Raw genomic sequence first — 20,692 nt, forward strand, 5'->3', positions numbered from 1 at the left:
TTCTCTAAAGGGATGGGAAATGCCAGCCAATGAGGAGAAAAAGCCCTAAGGGGAGTAGGGTTCAAGTGTGGAAGGATAGCAACAAGCATAGGTTCACAGAATCCAAAGGAACCTCGGCCCGTCAGGATTCTCTCTCGATCGATTACACTGTTGATACCTCTGGTGTCTCGGTGGCTGGTTTTTCTCTTTTTTCTTCTGTTTTTTGATTTTTGTTTCTTTTAACCTTTGTAGGGAGAGAGTGAGGGAACACTCAACTAAATATGGGTTATGTGCCAGTTTTCTGCAATGGAATTGCAAGTCTTTCGAGTCATGGGTCGCCCAGCACCTCAATATTACGATATGACCAAGTAGATTTGTCCAAATTCTTATCCAAAGACGTGGTAAAGTTTCTATTTATTTGTATATCCTTATAAAAAAATTTATTTGCACACCTACCCATTAAGGATATTTTAGTCATTTTAATTTAAAACCGTTAATTTTTTAACAGCGTTAGATGGTATGGGCATATATGCAAAAATAAGAATAAAAAAGGGTAGAATAGCAAAATAAATATTTTATAAGGATATACATGCAAATATCAATTTTGGAAGGGTATTCACGCAAAACCCTATATTTAGAAGGGTATCTATGCAAAAAATCCTTTTAAATTTCATCATAACAATATTTATGAAATTTTACTCAAGATGATCGGGGGAAAAATCTTAAATTTAAAATATTCCCGAAACAGATATTTTCATTATGTATCAGGGAAAATGCATGCTATGTGCACAAGGCAAGTTTATCACAGACCCATAAATGCTGATTTAGTAATTTTATAGCCATCCCTGGCAACAAATTGCAAGAGTTTTTCCAATTCTCATGTGCCAAAATCATTCACAAGCATTACCGATGTTTTTCATTTTCATATACTAAATAAGGCTTTCGTTTAGGGACTTTTTATTAGACTTGAGCATAGAATTCTGCATCATCTTGACCTTCAACCCATGACATTTGACAAAGATAAGCAGCCGAGCTACAACAGTCTGCTACTTTCTTTGATGCCTCTATACTAAGCGAAAGTAAATCAGTATAGAAAGCTATTGATTGCTGAACAGTACAGGATTGCAGGAACGATGGGTTCCTTGTCCCCTTCCTGAGAAGAGGGCATAACAAAATTCTAGAGCTTGAATAATCGTATGGACTGTATCATCAAATGCGATATTCTTACCAGATGGATTTCAAAAACAAAAGGAGAGTGGGAAAAAATGACATAAACCGAACACTGCCGCCAAACACTACTACTACTACAACAACAACAACAACAAAACATACACAAAAATGTCACAAACTCTTTTCCAGCTTAATTCATGAAGATTTTTATGATATGAGGATCCTTGAGTGTTTCAGGTTCCTCAGGGCACCAGTGAGATGCTATGACACTGCAGGTGCCCACTGATTTTATGGTAAGCTTCCAGATAACATGGTAGAGTAAAATTAAAGAAGCAGAATCCACAAATGGTGAGAAGTGCAATAAGTCAGTTACAAGGTAGTCATTCTGCACCATCTTTGGAACTATTAGAATCCTTGATTATTATTCTACCATCCCACCACAATAGTTATGTTTTCTCCGCAGTTCTTTGAAGGGACAAATGTGCAAATTAGCACTTCTCAACTAGGACTGCAACAAAATATGAAGTTCATGTTTCTTGTGTGTTCCACATCAAGAGCATTGCATGGCACCAAAAGTTCTTAAAAAGTCCTCTTTTCTATTGCACATTTTACCCAGAGGCAATCCAGTAACTCTTGATTCTTTTGTCTTTGAATTACATTATCTCCTATAGAAAGGCTTAGAGAGACCAAGACCAAGCTGAGCCCTTTGAGAAGCCAAATCATTTCTCATGAACTTATTTTGTTCTATAGACAAAAATATGATTACAACAGCGCAAAAGGAAGCTATTGTCCTCAAGATGTAGATGACCACTTGCCCTTGCATGGATAATGCAAGAGTTAATACTCAAGAGAACCCTAAGTAGAATGTGAATGGGGATCCCTGAATCATAAAACAAGCATTCAACAGAATTTACAGGAGACTCATTTCATCTCTCTAAGAACCGGTTAAGAACAGTCCTCCTTGAGGGAACTTCTTCACTATCTTCCTTCTCTGGTTTAACAACCGTAATGAGAGCGCAACGGATAACAGAATTGACTTGTTTCCTCAGTCTTGCATTATCTATAAATATATCCGTCAACATTTTTCTTATCTCATCATCTGCATTAATTGGATTTTCGCCATTTGTAGCAATTAAATTTTCAGAGGATTCACTACTTCGAGCCTCATCCGCATCAGAGATGGTCTGTTCCTCATCTCGTGCAAGGAGTTGTGCCTATAGAAAATCAGCATCAGATCACTTATTAAAATAATGGAAAATCAAATCTTTAGATGAACTTATGCAACCACTCGTACGTCTGTGAGAAAGAAAATCACAACAATCTAAACTTCAGCTCACTGTTGTGCATGTACTAAAGATGATACTAAGTTGTATTTATAGCAGGAGATGCAGACCAAAATTTTTTAAAGAAAAAATGTAGTATTGCACAAGATAGGACTCAGAAGGTGCATCAATCAACAGCATTAAATACGGCACAGTAAGGCAGAATATGCTGAGTTCCAGACGTTTTGCTCCAGTCGGAAGAAAGTGAGAATTATATACAAATTCTCATGCTTTTCATATTGGCCTTTGCAGCTGTTTCAATGTGAATCTCCATGATGGCCTTGCTTTCAATAATTTTGATAAGCTTTACTTACATGTCTAGTTTTGATGCATCCAGAGATGCCACAGACATGATCATAGTTCAAGAAAGGTATATGACCAGCTCTCTGCAGGATATCAACCATGTGATTTGGCTGTTGGCTCTTGGCCAAGGAATTATTGGACCAAAGAGGGGCTTAGCATGATTTAAAAGGCCGATTCTTTAATAGGCAACGTATGTATCTTGTTGGTAGGTTGTATAAGCTCATGCAGCCAAGAAGAAACCATCCAACGTTCCCTGGACTTGGAGGAGTCTAGATGAAGAAGGGCGAAAGAAGGGGCAAAGACCAGTCTAATTATTGAAAGTCCATCTGTAATGAAGAAACCAAGAGCCAGAGAGCAATACAATCATGTTGACAATTATACATTTTCTTCAAAACATTTCCCTAAATAAAAACTCATAATCATTGTCCCGTGCTTATATTTATGCCTAACTTGTAATTCACACATCTGACAAGATTAATCAAGTTAACAACTAATGAAGTTATTTAGGGTGGCAGGCACTCAAAATGAGTTTGAGACAAGTTTCAATCACAAGTTCCACTGAATATGGCAAACTATGTGGTTTTCCATCTTATTTCTGATTGGAATTGGGTTGTTTCACTCTAAAAGACCAATAAAAAGGTCTATTTCAAGTAGGAATTGGTTGAGAAGCATGTGTCTGTTCAAATCTTGACAAAGAATCTAGTTGAAATGTTGAGGTGATAACTTTGATATAGGGAGCTAAGATCATCTCAGAGGCACAAATATGCCTAAAGGCCAAAATAGATGCAGTCCCAGATGACAATTTAAAACTCAGGGTCCAGTTAATGAATGGTCCCAAGGCATATGTTAAGAACAATGAGTCATGAAATGTCAAAATCTAGCTGAATTCAAGGGGATTAAACATTATAAACTTTCTATAACAACCTGTAATTCCTAGTATAATTTTCTCGTAATCTTATTTCCTAATATTAAGATCTTCAAGTCTACCATTTATGCTTCATTAAATAAATCTTAACCACTCATTTGGTGACAAAGATGAATAAGCAATAGGAAATGAGAGCAAATTGAAATAGTTGATAATTGATATTGTAGTTAACAATAATCATGTAACCAACAGAAATAAGACATGTCCTTGGTGATTAATAGGCGTGATCATCTTAACGAGTACCCACAAGACATCCATTAACATTTCCCTAAAACTATCATAATATTCAATCAATAAAGTAGCTGGAATCTTATTCTAAGAGTGCCCCAGTTGCTTTGAAATCTCTCTAGAATCTTGTTCCTCTAACCCACCACCTTCTCACACATCCATCCCTAGAACTTGGTCTCTTCTATTGCTGGCCAAAAATAATCAAAATTGTAATCCAATAATAAATGTATCAATCATTATATAATTTCATTCTGAATCGTTATGCATCTTTTTAATAGAAAGAAATAATCATATAAGTAAGTTTCTATTATCTTATAATACTACATAATTTTGTAGAGATGCTTCCTGCGCACTTTCATTAAAGTACCCCTAAGTTTTTAAAGAGTTTGCTTTCCCATTCCCACGATGGAATATATGTATCCTCCTGATGTAACAAAGATCCAGCCTTTGATTCTTAGTATCAGGTGGCTTTATTAAAGATAATGGAATAGACAATCACGCTTATTATAAAACTATCTTTGTGCTTTCCATTATTCATGGATGCTCCAACATTAGAAACTTCTCTAATTTGACCAGAAGTGATTAGTATCAGTTTCCATAGACACTTAAGTTCAAATAGAGGTAGACATAAAAGCAAGAGACACTTCCCTCACAAAAAGGTAGACATAAAAGCAAGAGACACTTCCCTCACAAAGTTAATTTATTAAATCCAAAGGAACCAAAACCACATGGAGAGAGAGAGAGAGAGAGAAGAAAATCAAACAGGAACACCACTAACCAGTATGAAATAATTACTTCAAATAGAGAAACTACAAAAAGAAATTGGAGTCACCATGAAAGTTAAAAAACCATTAATTATCTGACTAGATAACCACTGAAGAATCATAAAATTACCTCCGCAAGAAGAAGGCCAATTCTATTATCTGAAGTTGCTAGAAGATCCAGAGCATCAGATAGTGATGAAGGATTAATAGTGAACCTGTCTTCTGATTCTGAAAGAAAATTAACACTGCAATCTTGAAGTCGATTGCGAAGAACTCTACATTCATCAAGAAGCTTCTTCCTTGCTGATTTTGCATGTGCCCACCTTTGTTTTTCCTTATGAGCAACCCTCTGGTTAAACATATAAAAAATTGAAGAAACACGGCTAAATTAGTAAGAAGGTCATTCCAGGAATTTGAAGCCATAACAATCTAGAACCAAGATTTTAAACAACACATTATCCCATTATAATGGACCCTCACCGAAACCATTATTAACCATGATAATCGTCATTATGGCTGTTATTTGTCGCAAAAAGAAACTTTACAAATTTTTAAATATTAATATAATCGCTGAAATAATAGCTGTTATATCAATTTCTAATGTGATAGCAGGAAATAACACAAGAATAACAGCATTACCTTTTTCTTCACTTTCCATTCGATAAAATAATATTTTTTGACTGTAGAATTTTGAGGCAAAAATTTGAATATTGGAATATTTTCACAGTCTCCAATATTTTACATATGGCACAACTTACACAAGGACAACAAAAACAAAATTGATGATCAATGACCCCAACGGACATCAGATTTGTGAAAAAAAAACCCAAATTAAATGACCTAGCAAGGAATAAGTGAAGATCTCCTATAGAACTGCAACCACCTCTGAGACAAATTATCAAACGACGACTCAAAGTGGAACATGAGCTGTAGTTTTTTAATAATAATAATAGAGCTTGGCATGTGTGATGCATGTGCAGAAAATCTCTCAGGAGAGAGCATATTTTCTATTTCATAAGACTGTATTTACAAAAAACAGAACTAAATGAGGAGTTTTAAGCAAAAGGGTCCAGGCACATGCTGGAATCTTGTTCCTCTTTTCTTCTTTCTTTTTTTAGGAGTGCCATTAGAGGCTGCAGAATCCAGTATGTGCTGGATTCCTGACCTCCTCTTTTAGGTGTGGCGTAGGACAGGAGAGCTTAGAGTCCAACATGTGCATGCTGGACTCCGAGGCTTTCCCGTCATATATAGAGTTAATGATTTTGATACAAAATGCAGCTCATATGGTGGTTCCAAAATAAATGATGATATAAACAAGTGCATTTATTTGAGCTAGAAACTTGTTTCAATCCTTATAGCCAAGGCAAAACTTATAATAGCTCCGGTTTGCAGCAAGGTATCACATGCAGGCCCAGAACTAGCTCCATATATACCATATAATTCAGTGCAGCGCTTTGCAGATTTGGCATGCACTGGCATCAGAACATGCCGAGAACTAGCATGCAGTTGCTACCATTCCATGATGCACATTATACAATGGCCTGACATAGCATATCATATGCAAAAATTCCGAGATTATTGCAGCCTTTCCATTTTTCACATATGTTTTAAACAGCAAGTGCCTAATTTGACCTTGATAATTTGTCCCGTCTTTTGGTTCATTCCCATTTTTATTGTATTACTTAAAGATAAAAGACAATTAAAAAAATATATGATATATAACTGGACACTACTACTCATTTCGAGGACATTTGGCAATTTCCTTCATGAGGTAAAACTGCCTCTTGTTTACTCATGTTCTTCAGGTATAATTAAATGCATACCTCTAATTCAGTCTTTTCTTTTAAAGATTGATTTAGCATTTCCCTCAGCTCCGCTTGAGAACTCCTGAGAAATTTCACCTCTTTGACAAGAACTTTGATATCCACTTTTGACTTCATCTCTAATTCTTCTAGACGTTTCTGCATGATCTCTAATTCTTCTTGTTTAGTATCTAACTCCCGCAGCAACAATTCTTTCTCACCACTGGCAGTTGTTTTTTCTGACTCTGCACGAGTTCTTTCATCCTGCAACATTCAGAAAAAAAAAAAAGAAAATGGAGAAAAATCAGTACTTGTGAACATATACTATATTGAACAAATAAGTACTAAGGTAAAGAGGAAAAAACGAACTTGCTCAATCTTAAGCCTTGACTCCATCTCTGCATACTTCCTGTGAAGTTCATCCATATCCCATTGCATTTGTGTCACTCTTTCTCTTTCAACTAAAATGGCTTGTTGCAAGTTTTCTTTCCTTTTCTGCTTAGTGACTTCCAGTTCCACCTCTAAATCCTTGACCTGGAACCACAAAAATCAATTACAGTAAGGCGACACCTTATGAAGGTACAGCAAGGTTACCAAAATGATCAGTTATAAGAGGACTCAAATAGATTTGGCATATCATATATTTGTCACTGTTTTTTTTCGCCTTTTCATATCTAAATGCAGGACCTCTATCAAGGACCAACAAATGAGAAAATTAAATTGAAAAAACCAATTTGATAAGAAGAAAGATGCTCATAAAACACCTCTCACATTAAATTTTAGAAGCATAAAAGACATGCAATTTTGACTAGCCATGCCAAGCAGATCATAAAAATAATTGCCCAAGATGCACCTTTGTTGTAAGGTATTCTTTCACAGCCATTTCTTGATTCAGTCGAGCTATAAGATCCTCCATATCTGCTTTCACTGTCCCTAATCTTCTTTTCATGGTGACAAGAACTCTATTCAATTGATGTCGTTGATCAAGTGGAAGGACAATATGTGCATCATTCAGAACATGCGTCTCCAAGCTAGATAGAGCTTCCATTGCATTTTGAGATTCAGAGCCACTAGGAAGATCAATAGAGCCATCCCAAATCGAATTAGTCATCCCAGGAACTGATAATTCACTGCCTCGTATAGAACTTATGTCACTCCCAATACTTTCAGCAGAGAGTTTTCGAGTATGACCAGAAAGCTTATCATGATCCTGTTCTGAAGTTGACTCTAGTTTGTCTCTAGAAAGAAATGTCTCCTTTGAAGTTACATCGGAACTATCCCTCTCCAAAACAAGGTTCTCTCTTCTGTAGTGCAACCTACTTCTAAGAAACTCTTCTGGCTGATCCAGGATTGATTCTCCCAGGATTCCATTAGCAATTACCCCTCTTGGAGCAGTTAGATCATAAGTCATTGCTAGATCTTCTGGACTAGTTTCAGAAATTTGGACCTTCCCTTGCCTCGGAGTTCCCAAGTCTGATGCTTCATATACATCACTACCAATGTCTGAAGCAACAAAATGGGACTTAGATACGACTTTTGAACCATCAGCAATAGAAACACTTGAACTAGGTCTGAGTGGACCTGAAGAGGCCATGGCAATAGCATCACCTGAAGAGCTAGTTTCCAAATGATCATGATTTGCATCCCTAAATGCTGAAGAAAAAAGTGCATAAGTAAAATGCAATCATATATCAAAGAAACAAAATTAGCTTGACTATAACCAAAAGCAAAGATTAAAAGCCAACTAAGGTGTATTAAATGTTAAATTAGATATTTAGGATGCATAATAAAGCATTCTATATTAGAACATACCTTTGGGAATCTATAGCCAAAAACATTATATATAAATGCAAGCCCAGAAGATACATAAAAATGATTTACAATTAAGAAACTGACAGACGCAACACAACATGAACACACACAAGATACGCACAACACATGCATGCATGCTCACAAGCAAAGAAACACAATAATACATACATGATATGTAAATATGTATAAACATATATGGGTGATAACACCTACATGACCTTGCAGCAGCTTCAAGATCAAGAAAACTTGCCATAGGAGCACTTCTAGATAGGTCAATGTCAGAAAGTAGCTTTCCCATCCATTCCTCCAAAGCATGCCTCCTCTGCAACATAGCTATCCAGTTTGAGAATCATTAATCACCTAGCAAGGAAATGTACTACAGTACACCAAAAGAACAAAAGAACTTTAAAATTGGGAATCTCCTGATATGTTCCATAATCAAACTTTAAAATTACTTATGTTTGAAACATTTTTAGACATTTTTTGGTAATAATCATTTTATCTTGTGCCGTTACAAGAGTGCAGAAATCCACTATCCTTGGAGCAGCAAACAATAACAATAATAGCATGATGATGATAAGGAACTTCATATGAAGAAAGTATAAAATATATATGTTTGATGTTAAATTATCTCCAAAAAAAAAGTTATGGTAGATAACATATCAAGTATTTACTACATATCATACAAGAACAAATGGAAAACTTAAAATAGAAAAATATTCAAAAAATTACTCGATTAAGATATTAAAACTTTATTTGGATAAAATATGGAAAGGATTACTAGAGAGATAACTAAAACTATCTCAACTTTCTTTTTTGACAAGAAAGCACCGGAGCAATACCTCAAGCAATGCAGAGCTATGCCATTAAGAACACATCTAAATCACATCAATATGGAAGAGAAAACTCTTACTAAATATCCAACTTCAATAATTCACTGAAGTGCAGTTCCCTTGTTCTTTAAGAATCTGCGCTATATCTCAAAACAAACTAATTTAAAAACTATCATGCTATTCTAATCCAATTGGGGAGAAGGAAGAATTCCTTTAACCCGCTTAACTTGAATCTCAAAAATATTTAAGAAAAAGTAAAAAAATTGGCAAAATAGGGTTTAGGTCCCCTTTTCTTTTATTGATCATTAATCCTAAACTCAGATACATATAGCCTCTCTTTATAATAGTAAGATCCACCCTTGCATAATTTAGGTCGGATTGCTCTCCTCATTCGAACAAAACTAGCTTTCCCAAAATAGAAATGATTTATGAAAATAAATATGAAAAAGTTAAAGTCCTACAAGTAGATCTCAACTCCTACATCAACTTTGCTTTTGGTCGCTCCGCCAAATTCTTCCTAAATTGGGAGATACGTCTAGTTAAAATCTTTTCCAAAAAAAAATTTCAGTTTGACTGGCTCATTTTGAGGCCCCAACAATGAAATTGGACGTGATTGTTAGCTGCGCCACCCTAAACAACATTATATATATAATGTCATGGTATCCACAAAACTTGTTATTACAAAATCTACAAGATTCTTGATCCCTTTGGCTTCTTTACCTTTATGCCTTATATCTTCAAGCTTTTTGACTCATCTGAGAGATAATATCACATAGTTAAGCCAGTTAAGCATCCAACCAAGCCCTAGAGCTTGAAGACGATGCATCAGAACATGACAAAAGGGTAACCTCAAAGTGAATACATGTCATTTTGGTAACCAGCAAATAATTAAGGCCAACTAGTGAGTTGATGTAGTTTTAACTAGTGTTTGTAAACCCATTGACCTAGACCCAACTACCAGGTCACAAGCTCCTTGTTCACTTGTGTGTCAGCTAATGATTGACAAGCCAACCCAAATCCTTCACCAATTCCATGTTCCCCCCTTGCTATTCAAGCACCAAACCAACCTTGTAATAATTCCACATTCTGTCCTCTTTCATCTTCACATATTGAACCAACTCCCCACTCCTCCAAGTCTCACCCCCCAAAAAAAAGGGACTAGCTCCAGCATATCTCCTAAAAAAGGCATGAAGAAGAAAAGAAGATTGCCTCCTTCCAATAGTTGGCTACACTGATTCTATTTGCATTGGATCCAGCCATGTTGCCTCCATTCCCAAGAAGTTTGGTTCGGCCATCCTTGTTACCATAACATTCAAGCACCCTACCTCCATTGCCACGTGATCCTGCTAGGCCGCCTCCTCGCAAGATCTAGTCCAATAGCCTTCATTCCCATGAGGTCCAATCCTATCACCTCCTACCACCTCCTCTCCCATAGGATCTGGCCATGCCACCTTCCCTACAATGAAATCCATCAATCTTGCCCCCATTCGCATAAAATTCAGCCATGTCGCCTCAAACAACAAGACTACCTCTCCATTGTCCCGAATATCCTGTTGAAACTCCTTCCCTCCACCATCTTTGATGACCCAATCAAATGCAGGGGCAACCTAAGCACAACAACCACCACCATAGTAAGAGTGTGCTTCCTTTTGCTTCACTCGAAAGGATGTAAGAGGGTGAAGAATGAAATATTACTGGACAATTTACCAAAGATAGGGTGAATCTGGCTCAATCAAGCAATTCAAATTCGTTTTACCATCTGAATCATCAAATCAAACAAGTTTTGATCCGACCCAATTTGTTGATGGATGATGGATCACCATACACTAGTTGGCTAGGTGTTAAATACTTGTTTTAACCTTTGTGATTGAACTTGCAAATAGAGGTGGTATCAAGTTGGATGAGGTTTGAATTAACTCCTAACCCAGATCCAATCTTGTCAGGAGTTCGAGTCTATGTTTTAAACCAAATCCTATCTATCTAAGAATTTGGTCAAGCTCAGTCCAAGTAGGGTCAAGTAATGATTGGCTCTAAGTTAGGTCGAGTATAGATCAAGTCTAGGTCTAGGCTAGGTCATATATGTATTTAGGTCGAGTCCAAATCATAGGTAGGCACCATCCTTTGTGTCCTTAAAACTATTCACTAATAGCATAGCCTCAGAGTACAATTAACAAGTTTTATATGAAATGTGAGGGATGCAAGGGTAAAACCAGACAATATATATACTAAGCAGACTATTGGTTTCCAATCAGGTTTGGATTCAAGTCATGTTTGGTTTTTAAAATTCAAACCAAACCCTAACATAATATATGGATTTCGACTAGTTGGGTCTAGGTTAGGTAAAATTTAGCTAAGGAGGCAACAAAGTTAAATTGATCTATATCTGGACCCATAGCCGATATGTGGGCCTATGGGTTTGAAAGGAGGCCAGGAGTCATATTTGCACATTGATAAGACCATTTATTATTTCGTAAAGCTTGATCTCCCCCTCAGATAAACCATATAGCCAAGAGAAACTATGAACCAGAATATAAGAGCTTGCCGCACCCTAAGGTGAAGCCTTACTGAAGCCTCATTTGATTAATTTGTTGTTAGATTTTTGATTAGTGATATAATGTAGTTGAGTACTTAAATGTATACGCAAAGAAATGCCTAAATAAGTAATCTAATTATTTTGGCACTATCGTTAATATTTATAACAAGTTTGACTCCATTCAAAGTTTAAGTCCTGATGGGATGGGGGGTGTCCCCGCCGTCCCGTCCCATTCCTATGAGAAAACAAGACGGAGATGGGGTTGGGACTCCAAAACCCATTTATGTGGGGAGAGAAGAAGAAGAAAAAAGAAAGAAAGAAAGGAAAGATAAAGAAAAGGAAAAAGTGAAAGGAAAGAAGAAGAGGAAGAAGAAGAAGAAAAACGAAAGAAGGAAGAAAGGAAAAAGAAAGAAGAAGAAAAAGGAAAAAAAATAAAGGAAGGGATAAGAAACCAAAAGAAAAAGGAAGGGAAAAAAAGTAAGGTAGAAGAAAAAGAAAGAAATGAAAGAAGGAAAGAAAGAAGAAAAGAAAGAAAGGAAGGAAGGAAGGAAGAAAAGGAAAGAAGAAGGGGAGATAGATGGAGGATATCTACCGGGATGTATGAATGAGACCACCACCAGGATGGGGCGGGACAATGATGGTGTCCTGTTCCATAGAAAAACAGGGACATCCCCATCCCACGGAATTTAAAATCTTGACTACATCAAATAAATATTTAACTTAATGCATTACAAAGATACAAGAAACCTAATACCTCAATCAATTCCTAGTATATCGAATGCCACAATCATAATATCTTAAGAAACTAACATATGTTGTGGCAATGAGTGCCCTATAATAAAAACTACAAGACCCGATAAAATACAACTTACATAAATTTCAAATAGAACTAAATCATCGCAAAGTAAAGTCAAAAAAACACAATCCGATCTAAACCATAGGATGTACAAACTTCAAGTGAAATGCTACACTGACCTCTTCTAAGAGAATCCGACTGGAATTTATTCTCAAGAAAGCATGCTTTGGTGGGGCTGGAGGAATATCCTTTTTCGGAAATGCCTTCTTAAGCTACAAAAGAATGGGAACAGTTTGAAGGAACTGAACTGAATAAACTTGGATCTGAACATATAGACAGCTTACTTTATCATATCCCCAAACATGTTGCAGTAAACTTGATCATTATGCGATTAAGTAAAATAAGTGATATTTTTCTACGTATAAGGACTTCAGTAAGAAAACCATGAAAGCAGTAAAAACTATAAAAAGAAAAGCATACATGAAACATATAAATGACAGTAGCTGCTGGAAGCATAATTATATGTGAAACTCTAAATTTATCAAGTCTTGCATCTTATCACATCAAATAATTAAGACAAATTTTAAGTTTAGCTATTCATGAAGAAAGTTTAATTTGTAAACCAGACTTTTAAAAACAGAATAGTAATTGTGAGATACATAAACTAATACAGGGAGCCGTCAATGCACATCTTAACTGCAGCAAACCATGCAACAACTTTAGGGTGAAGACAACAGTCAAAAATTTTAAAATAAAAGTTCACAGTTAGCATAACAGAAAGTTAATAGTTAAGGCACGGTTCATGTAATCTACATTTTCCCGGAGCTATGAAAAAGATGTTGTGAGGATCCTAAAAAAAGCATATAGATTTCTGGCTTAAATTATGCAGATTGGTTTTCAACCGTTCAGAAAGTTAATAAGTTTACTTCCCCCTGACTTAATGTGATTGAATAATTTGAGAGCTGTGTTTGTCATAATTGATTAAGCCCTGGCAATCTTGCCATATGCTAAATGGCAATTTGAGTTGGGCAAGATTCGCAGTATCCCTGTCACAGCAAACAGCATCACCACTTCACCAGTACAAGTCCTATCTGGCTTTGATGCCAGAAACAGCCTATTAAATGTTGTTAGATGTGCTCGCTTTGATGAAAAAAGGGAAGGTACACCCAGTATAGTTATTCTTCGGATGGAAGAGGCCCTAACAGATATATAAGCACTCTCATTCTATTTGGTAGGTAAATGGTAATGTCATACCGTATCGAACTAGGTGGTATGGGGCCTACCTTATTGTATTTATTCGATACTGGTAAACGGTACAGGAGGTATACCAACACTCGGTATGCCGAACCGGCATCCGTATTGAATGTACCGACACATTGACAGGATGACACCGGTATGAGGCCCGGTATCAAGACAGTGTACCTTGGGTAGATATGTTTAGCATAAGGCCAATATAGAAAAACAAGGGGGAAGGCTTGAGACATTAGGAACTGATGTTACAACGTGGGTTTGGAAATGAGTCATATGACTACACATCTACTTGTACAAGAGCACCAGCAAGGATCATGCTAAAAGAACGTTGTGCTGGGACATCTAGCTGGTCATATAAATCACCAATGTGGTAATTAGCTTTATGGCCCCATCCAGACTTCATAGGCCAACTGTTGATCGAGGGCTTACCCTTTCACATCCAATTGCATAAGTGATTCCTAAAAAGAAAAAAGGAAGAAATTTTGGCATCTCAAAAGAATCATCCTACTTGCTCTGATGGTATGCTCCAAATGAAAAGGATGACAATTTAGTTGGCAGATTAGAGAAATCATTGGAGCTGGGTCATGTGCACATTTTTAGGCATGGGATATCTTCCCTTATAAAGAAGGTTACTTGAGGAAGACACCAAAAAACATCCTCTCACTGAAGCAATAACTTGTGTCGCAGTTGCCTAGGCCAATGCTTCAGCTAATGTGCATGCTCATAGCTTAGAGAAAAGTTTCAGATTACTATTCTAGGTCTAAGCTAGAGAAGGAACAAAAAGAGATGGGCAAAATTTAAATCCTTGATAGGTTTAAATGGTGTTTCTGGCCATGCAATGTCCCACCTATGCTTCATTTGAACTAATTGATGTGGTGATGCCCACATTACATCTCAAAGCATACACCAACGGGTGTAGGGCAACCATACAACTAGAGAAGTCCCAGCCCTTAAATTCAGAAGTTGATGCTATAAGGTTATAGTGAAGCATTTTGCTTAAGAAGCAGAGACTGAAAGAGGATTTAGGATAGATCTTGTCCTTTTTTAAAACAACTGGCTCAAGACTGAGGATTTCGAAGGTGGTAGGTAAGTAAGCTAGTTGCATGCATGATGTGAACATTTAAGGCCAAAACCAGGATTCCCATATTCTTGTTAACACTAACAACTCAGTGATGCTATTCTCGTTCCTTGCATGGGAAGATTATTCCCAACAGGAAGATACAAGTTAACAGTCACTGATATTAAATGGTATATGCTCATATTCAGGATCAAAGTATTTTTTACTGTTGGATCATGAGAGTGATGGCATCACACACTTTCAGAGGCATCTTTCGAGAGCTTGTAGACCAAGGTTTTAGGACCCGGCTGTCTTGCTGAGGAACAACTGCAGGTGCAGGTTTTGATGGGTTTAGAAAACAAAAGTAGGTTTTGCCAGAATGACACAGATGGTGGCGAATGTTCCATTTTGAGTTTACTTAGGAACTTTGACCCAGATCTAATTCTCAAGGAGGGATGCTGCAGTTGTGGCAGCAAGTTTAAATGGGCAATAAGCATAGTAGATAGTACTGTATCAAACCACCTCACTCGTGCAGTTCGAGAAAGGTTTCAGCAAGCATAAGCCTGAGATGTTTCGATGATCATGCAACAGGAATACGATATGCATTCTTATATTTGCTCCTTGGCCTGGTATCTTTTTTCTATCGGATATGTCAAATTTACTCATGGTAAAATCTCTTTTAACCATTACAAATGAAACTAGGTGCATGTTTGAGAAAAAGGATCGATGAAACATATTACAAATGGCCAATCACCCTTGGTATCAACGGCAAAACGAATTTTATACTTACAGCAGAATATAACTTCAAGAAGTCACTGAATCTTCTAAGTATTCCATGACTTGTGCTAACCCCTTCTGGAGATTGTATACCAATATGAATCCTGTAAAACTGTCCTTTAAGGTTGTTAAAAGAAAGATTAAAGAGCAAAACTAAAGAACAAACTCTTAGATCCATTATTTTAAGATGTCTATTAAGTGAACATTTTAAAGACTCATGCTTAAGAAAAGTTGAAATGTACAGGTATTTCATCATATTCTTGCTATTGTATTAAACATTTAACCAAAGATCCACCTACTAAAGACAATATGATTCACTTATAACAATATTATCTCCTGAAGATAAATAGATAGAACATCAAATAACTGAAATATAAAACCCATGGATCTTTTAGCATACAAAACCATAGTGGGCAGTTTGTTGATATCAAATTCTAGGTTGCCCGATGGTAATAAATAATCTGCAATCCTAAATGCCAATAGTTTATGGGTTAAAGTATCATAATATGTAACTATGTATCCATCATATAGTCCTTGTGAACCAGATCAAAATTGCCACCTTCATATCACAAACCATTCGCTCCCCTTTAATGTTGATCGTCTCTTTGAAACCTAACGATAAGGAACGCATTGAAGTGTATTGAATAATAAAACCTTTCATGAAGTTGTTAACATAGCGTTAATTTGATAATGTTGTCTGTAGTTAAAAACTGGCTTAAGATGGCAACAAATATGAAATTTTGAAACTCCGATCATCACGACACATAGAGACAGTCCCTTAGTACCAATTCTTCTCAAACATAAATTTAAAGCTCTTAATCAATAAAGTTGAAAAAATCATTACATTTTAATGACCATGAACTACTTACTTTACATAATTGCAAACAAAGCCAATATATATTTTTTTATGGAGAGCTAAAACCACATTGATGGTTGAGAAAATTTATTGAAGCAGAAAAAATAAAAATTTGATGAAGAATACAAAAACCAGCTGTTAAATCTGGCCTATTCTTGTCTTTTGGATGAAGAGAATTAATCTATGTCTCTTATCACTTCATGATTTGCTTACTTCATCTTCGCCCAAATGGTGAATATTAAATGGTTAACATGGTGTTTTATATGTATCCAAGAATTATCATGAGGGAAATGAAGAAATTACAACTATAGGATTCAAGAAGCTCTCATGGGATGCTCCAGGATCAGTTTGAACAATCCAGGAAGGAATCATGACACAGAAACTCCAGCCGGTGTGAGGATTGTGAGGCCATATCGTGTTTCTCCCATCCTACATCCACACACGTATATTATATGAGTAAATAGCAAAAATACAAATGCAAGAACTAAATAATGATTATGCACTTTAAAATATAATTATTCTGGTTTGCATAATAATGACAAAGAATTAAAAGATATTTTATATGTTTTTCAAAAGCAATCACATGGGATAGTATACATAAAAAAATAGTAATTCGTTGAACATAATTTAGAACAGCAACTCGAAAAAGAAGTTTCAATTAAAATGGTAGTTTAGTATTTTCCTTATCAATCAAATGTTATATCTTTCTTGCAAAAGGAAGCATTGCAAATGGTGGATGCAACTTCACATTTGATTTGAAGTATCTAAAGAGCAATAATTATCAGAAAAAAATACAAGAAAGGAGGAGGAATAAAAGAGTAGCAATCTACTGCATTATTAGACCCAAATTCCCACTCTGTGCATGAGGATCCATGTAATCCATCTCCAGGCCACTTCATCTCTGCTATAATTATTCATGTACCAAATAAACATACCTTGTGTCGTTTAGTTCTTACTTTGAGAAGAAAAGCAAGAGAAATGCACCTTCCGAAAAAAGAGTTATTAATCAAAGTACATGAAATTAAAAAAAAAATCATATCGTAAATCACAATCATCCATACTATTTCTCACATGCATCACACATGCCAACTACTAGAAGGGTAATATGGCATTCAATGCAAAACTATTTGCTCCACTTTATATGAGATCCACATAATTGATATTCTTTAATGTGGCTTTAATAAATGCAAGGGTCTAAAAGAGAAGGGAGACAGCCTCAATTAAGGACTAAGCCCATAATAGGAACCACCACCCAAATGATGAGATTATCTCTGGTCACTATGTCTGGTTATTACTTATTATTTTCCCAAATAAACAAACATCAGGAGGAGGGGAGGGGGCATATCGCCAGTGCACTAAGTTGGTCTTTCTTATTGAGATTAAAAAATCAGTAAAATATGGATTGCAATCATTTCTTGAAAGCTAAAACTACTATTCAGGATATGCTGGAGCATCTCAAATGAAAGAATGTCAATGATGTGCAATGGCCAAATGTCACATGTTGGAATGTAAATGTCCATAATTTCTTGTTCAGCTAATTTTGGTACAAAAAAATGGTGAGTAGGCCTTGAATGGCAACTCTAGATGAATCATGCATTAGTCACCATTAGATATACCCAGATTGAAGAAGCAAAATACAGTCCTCCACTTAGATGACTAAATGCAGGGAATATATATAGCAAGTGAGACCAAGCACATACCATGGAAAGTAAATGCCCTCCTAGTGAAGCGAATCATAATGTAAACTATGCAGCTTTCAGATATATGACAATTTAACAAAATGCAATTTTGTAATCTTACTACACTATTAGGTCATTAACTCAATGGTTTATATTGTTACAAATTTAGTTGACACTTCCCTTGCATATTTTCACTCATATGAGCAAATAACATGAAAATTGTGAGGGGCGAATCAAGAAATGATATATTCTGCAAATGCTTGTGATGACTGTGGTTTGTGGATGAATATCATCTATAACTGGTACTCATGGACGGACAAGACAGTTTTCATATTATGAAGGGCGTTACACTTTTCTTGTTGTCGGGGTTTTCTTTTTTCTTATTTTTCTTTTCTTCACATGTTTTGACAGACAGTTGTGACCTGTGGTTTTCCCACCTTGTCTTGATGGTGATTGGTCCTGGTACCATCTTTGTCTTTCCTCCTTATTACTTTGCCAGAAGGATTCAAACTGGTTTTCCTATTTTCTGCATCTTCTCTTTCTTTCCCTCTTTTTCCCTTTACAGCAGTAATGAACACCATATTCCTTATCACTTTGTCTAACTGGTGGAACAGTGTTCTTGTCATCTTTCTCATACTTCCTTTCTTCGATGCAAAGCTACAAAGAGTCTTTGGACAATTGGAACGAATAGTAGTTGGATGGTTAAGATGGTTACAGCTTAGAGATCATGGACTAAAGGCCAGCTTTTACCAAGTTTATCGGTGGATTTCATGATAATAAATGCAAATTACAAAATTGAGAAAGAAAGCATTTATGATGAAGAAGAACACAAGAAATGCAACGGGCGAACTGTAACTTGGTGTTTTTTCATCGATCTGATAGGTGTAAATTGCTTTCATATTAAAATTAATCAACTCGCCATTTATTGTGCTGATCTCATTGCTTGTGCATTAAATTTAATTAACGCATTCAAATCAAGCAATCCTATAACTTCAAGCTACAAAAAAACAATAGCCTTAAGATTATAATCATATTTGCATTATTGTTGGAAAACCCATACCAGCTAGAAAAAAACTGGAATATCAATGGCATAGAACGAATGATCCCAAGCGAAAACCCTAGAGCAACCCATGAGAATGTTCAGGATCCAAATTTTACGCAAAAAAACAAAATAAAATTCAAAAATCATCATGAGATATCAAAGTCCGGATCAGATTCCTTTGATCGGACGAAAAATAGCAAAAAGAACCTAGAATTGCCACGAAAAATAGAATTTAATGCGAATTTAGAAGTGGCCATCAGAGGAGGGGGTGTTACCCATTTCTTGGGAGGAGGGCTCCAGTCCATGCCCAAGGGCAGCGGCGAAGTGCCATCGTGGCGGTGCTTCGGGGGGCTGTTCTTGGGCATCTCCTTCCTCCTTTGGCGATCAGAAAGGAGATAATGGAGCGGGAGAAGGATCGAGCTGTGGGTGGAGAGGGAGAGGAGATTGGGATCCGCTCAGGGGAGGAGGATGACTTGGGAGCGAGGCGAATCGATCGGCGTCCCCCTTCGAGGGAAGACTCCAAAGCCCACACCTAACCGTCCGTCCTCGCACAGTCTTCCAAGAATTCTCCTATGCCGGCAAATTTTACTGGAGGTGGGCACGTGCAAGAAGTGAGGGAGGAGAACTCCAGGGATGGAAAAAAAAAACACCTTGCGAGTTTTTTCAAATTTTACTTACTTCTCTTTTTATTTAAAAATTTTAATTAAATTCTTAAGTTCTTTAAGTAATACAATATGATCCTAACATCCATCTTCATATACCTAATTTCAATAGATTGCATTATATAACAGTTGTATAACAACTTTAAAACTAAAATTTTCTTTATGCAAGCTTGCTTGATGGCGACCTCAGGTTGGAAATACATGCAAAAGGTTTAGGTTTAATAATCCTCGAATTCGTCGAGCCACTGTGAAAATTTAGTCGAATCCACCTTTTTTGACTGCCCAACCAACCTATGTTGCCCTTCATTTTGCTGATTTCAGTTAAACAAAAATTTTCCTTACTTTCATTTACCACCGATATCTCGAACAACATTGTTAAAAACCTCCCCAACCTCCAAATCTCTTGTCCGCTGCAAATCCACCAATCAATCCCTAATCTACCTCCCAATCACCTCTAAAACACTCAAACCACCAAGATCAAAGCTGAAATCAAGTTCGAGAAATTATTTTAAATTCTTCATACAAGTGCTAGAATTTTCTCTAATCATTTTTAGGCAAAAAAACCTTGAAATTATCTCCATTTATCCATTGCCTTCTCATCTCACTCATTTTCTTCTTTGGGAGCTAAAGAGGTGAGATTTTTTCAAGTAAAGAATGAGGAGGAGGGAGGGAGTCATCTAGTTGTTAGTGCGAGGTCCTAGATGGTGGAGTGAGTTGGAGTTTGACATGAGGGTTGCCAACGATAGCCAGCTAATGAATCTTGGTCTATAGCCGGCAATCTCACAATCGAGGGGATAGGAGAGCAAATCCTTGTTCGCGAAATTCATAGTGTAGCCAAAATCACAAGCCATAGAGGAATAGTAATAAATTTCCCTAAATAAAAGAAAAATGGAGAAGAAAA

At 36.4% G+C, this 20,692-nt stretch overlaps 1 protein-coding gene across 10 annotated transcripts; it reads right to left on the reverse strand.

Annotated features, from left to right (window-relative positions):
- Positions 1-1,725: 1,725 nt before the first annotated feature.
- Positions 1,726-19,709, reverse strand: LOC103706494 (PX domain-containing protein EREL1-like). 10 transcript variants are annotated; one of them, XM_008790610.6, is made up of 11 exons: positions 19,405-19,709; positions 16,712-16,837; positions 15,566-15,664; positions 12,647-12,739; positions 8,519-8,627; positions 8,102-8,146; positions 7,347-7,996; positions 6,863-7,027; positions 6,515-6,757; positions 4,822-5,040; positions 1,726-2,363 (listed from the first exon to the last, which is right to left on the reverse strand). In XM_008790610.6, exons 1-11 carry the CDS (start codon positions 19,492-19,494, stop codon positions 2,076-2,078), a joined length of 2,127 nt encoding a protein of 708 aa, XP_008788832.4. In that variant the 5' UTR covers positions 19,495-19,709; the 3' UTR covers positions 1,726-2,075. The 10 variants fall into 10 exon arrangements, with proteins under 10 accessions (XP_008788832.4, XP_008788831.4, XP_088563407.2 ...); XM_008790609.6 differs by having other exon boundaries at positions 8,075-8,146; XM_088707281.2 differs by having other exon boundaries at positions 8,519-8,638; positions 19,405-19,706.
- Positions 19,710-20,692: the final 983 nt, after the last annotated feature.

This window comes from Phoenix dactylifera, chromosome 11, assembly GCF_051530095.1.
Source record: "Phoenix dactylifera cultivar Ajwa chromosome 11, Ajwa_hap1_PhDact_Kaust_v1.1, whole genome shotgun sequence".
In the NCBI taxonomy this organism is placed as follows: Eukaryota; Viridiplantae; Streptophyta; class Magnoliopsida; order Arecales; family Arecaceae; genus Phoenix; species Phoenix dactylifera.